This window comes from Dichomitus squalens (assembly GCF_000275845.1).
Source record: "Dichomitus squalens LYAD-421 SS1 unplaced genomic scaffold DICSQscaffold_252, whole genome shotgun sequence".
Lineage (NCBI taxonomy): Eukaryota > Fungi > Basidiomycota > Agaricomycetes > Polyporales > Polyporaceae > Dichomitus > Dichomitus squalens.
Window position 1 is genome coordinate 931 of NW_006767134.1, and position 1,633 is coordinate 2,563.

General features: G+C 53.2%; 1 protein-coding gene across 1 annotated transcript; it reads right to left on the reverse strand.

The window, feature by feature from the left end:
- Positions 1 to 218: 218 nt before the first annotated feature.
- On the reverse strand, positions 219 to 1,356 carry DICSQDRAFT_141931 (uncharacterized protein). Its single transcript, XM_007371760.1, has 8 exons — positions 1,298 to 1,356; positions 1,194 to 1,241; positions 1,120 to 1,134; positions 894 to 1,049; positions 735 to 837; positions 645 to 667; positions 550 to 574; positions 219 to 482 (listed from the first exon to the last, which is right to left on the reverse strand). Exons 1-8 carry the CDS (start codon positions 1,326 to 1,328, stop codon positions 389 to 391), a joined length of 495 nt encoding a protein of 164 aa, XP_007371822.1. The 5' UTR covers positions 1,329 to 1,356; the 3' UTR covers positions 219 to 388.
- Positions 1,357 to 1,633: the final 277 nt, after the last annotated feature.

Genomic DNA, 1,633 nt, shown 5'->3' on the forward strand with positions numbered 1-1,633 from the left:
CAGCTGATTAATCCAAAGTATGCCAGAGTCGTGATTATAATCGCTGCGTATTGCACGCGCTCAGGGGGCTGTCGCTCATTCAGATTTTAACCTGCCGACCTGCCTGAAGTCGAAGACGCTCCAAGGAGTACGGACGCTGGGCCCAATTTGCGAGGAGACTTGACGTGCTCCCAGTACAGCTTCGAGAGGCTACCAGAGATGAGGGTGCGGAAGTCAAGGGCGAGCATATAACACATTGACAACAACGTTGTGACAAGGCCACTACATGATTTATCGTGCTATAATTTGGGATCGTTTCTCAGCGGTCCAAGAACTTGCGATACGGCAGGGAATTGTGTCCTCGCGACTCGTCCGACGAAAGCCGCTGCCTTATAGGTTCCCCTGCGGCTTAGGCACGGACAATCAGCCACAGCTGATTGACGTTTGTGGACTGTTTGCCTTCGCCAGTGACGACTTGGAGAACTTTTCCCGCAGTGCCATCTCTGCAGTGCCATTGAATGTTCAGCGTCAGCAGACCACAGGTTGGTAGACAATTGGGAAGGTACGTACCCGCCCGGCAGATTCACGTAATGTTCTGTACCCATGCAATGTCGTCAGCTGTATGTCCCATTACAAACCTTATTCAGGGAGCGATATGTGCTTACTGCCGGTGACCGCGTTGGAGATGCTGTCCCATATAGCAGCCATTGTCAGCAGTGAGATATGGTAAAGTGAACAGAGAGAATCAGACGTACACATAGGCCTTGGTATCGTTGTGGCGCGTGATGGTCCAGCGTTGGCTCTTGCTGTCAGCCAGCTTCTGGAAACCGACAATGTCCACGTTGTCCTTCACATTGCCTACAGGCACACGCCATCAGAGTGTGCAAGAATGCCAGCGGAGTCGGGATCCCTACTAGCGCCGCCCAATACGTCCATGAAAGTGCCGCTCTTAGCGTTCTGGAGCGTGTACTGGTGACCAGGCGCACCCGAGACGCGGCTGATAATCCACAGCGATGCAGGCACAGAGACGTTGTCAAGCTCCCGCTTCGGAGCACTCACGACCCTGGTGCCTAACGAGAGCAGAGGGCAGAGTCAGCGAATGAACGGTAGCAGGATACATCCCGGAAACCCAATGCATACTGTCTGCACTAGAACCTATGCGATACAACGTCGCGGTAAGTGGCAATACGAGAAGGTCGAGACTTATGACAGACCATCCTTGAGCTCGACAGCGGTGCCTGTGCCGAAGTTCTGGATGAAGTCTGTGGGGGGATGTCAGAGACCCGGTGAGGACAAGGGAGGGTGAAGTACAACTGACAGACACCGTTCTCGATGTTCAATGTAGCCATGGCTGTGAGCTTGGATCTGGAAAGAGTAGAAGATGATGCGATGAGAGGTGAGAGGTGTTGGGGCCTGAGGTCCTGGCTTTCATTCGCAGAGCCTTTATATGACTAGAGAACTCCGATCGTTCGCGCATTACGTCAGATAATGTACCGCGAGATGGGATGGAGAGAGGGTCACTTCGACACTACCCCTCGCCTCTACTTCTGTGTAATACCACAGAACTGTCAATGATCTATGGTTTGCATTAGCTTGCACTCAAACTCCGCCGATCCAGGATGTGCCGCAACTGACCTGGCAATCAGCTGCCGCC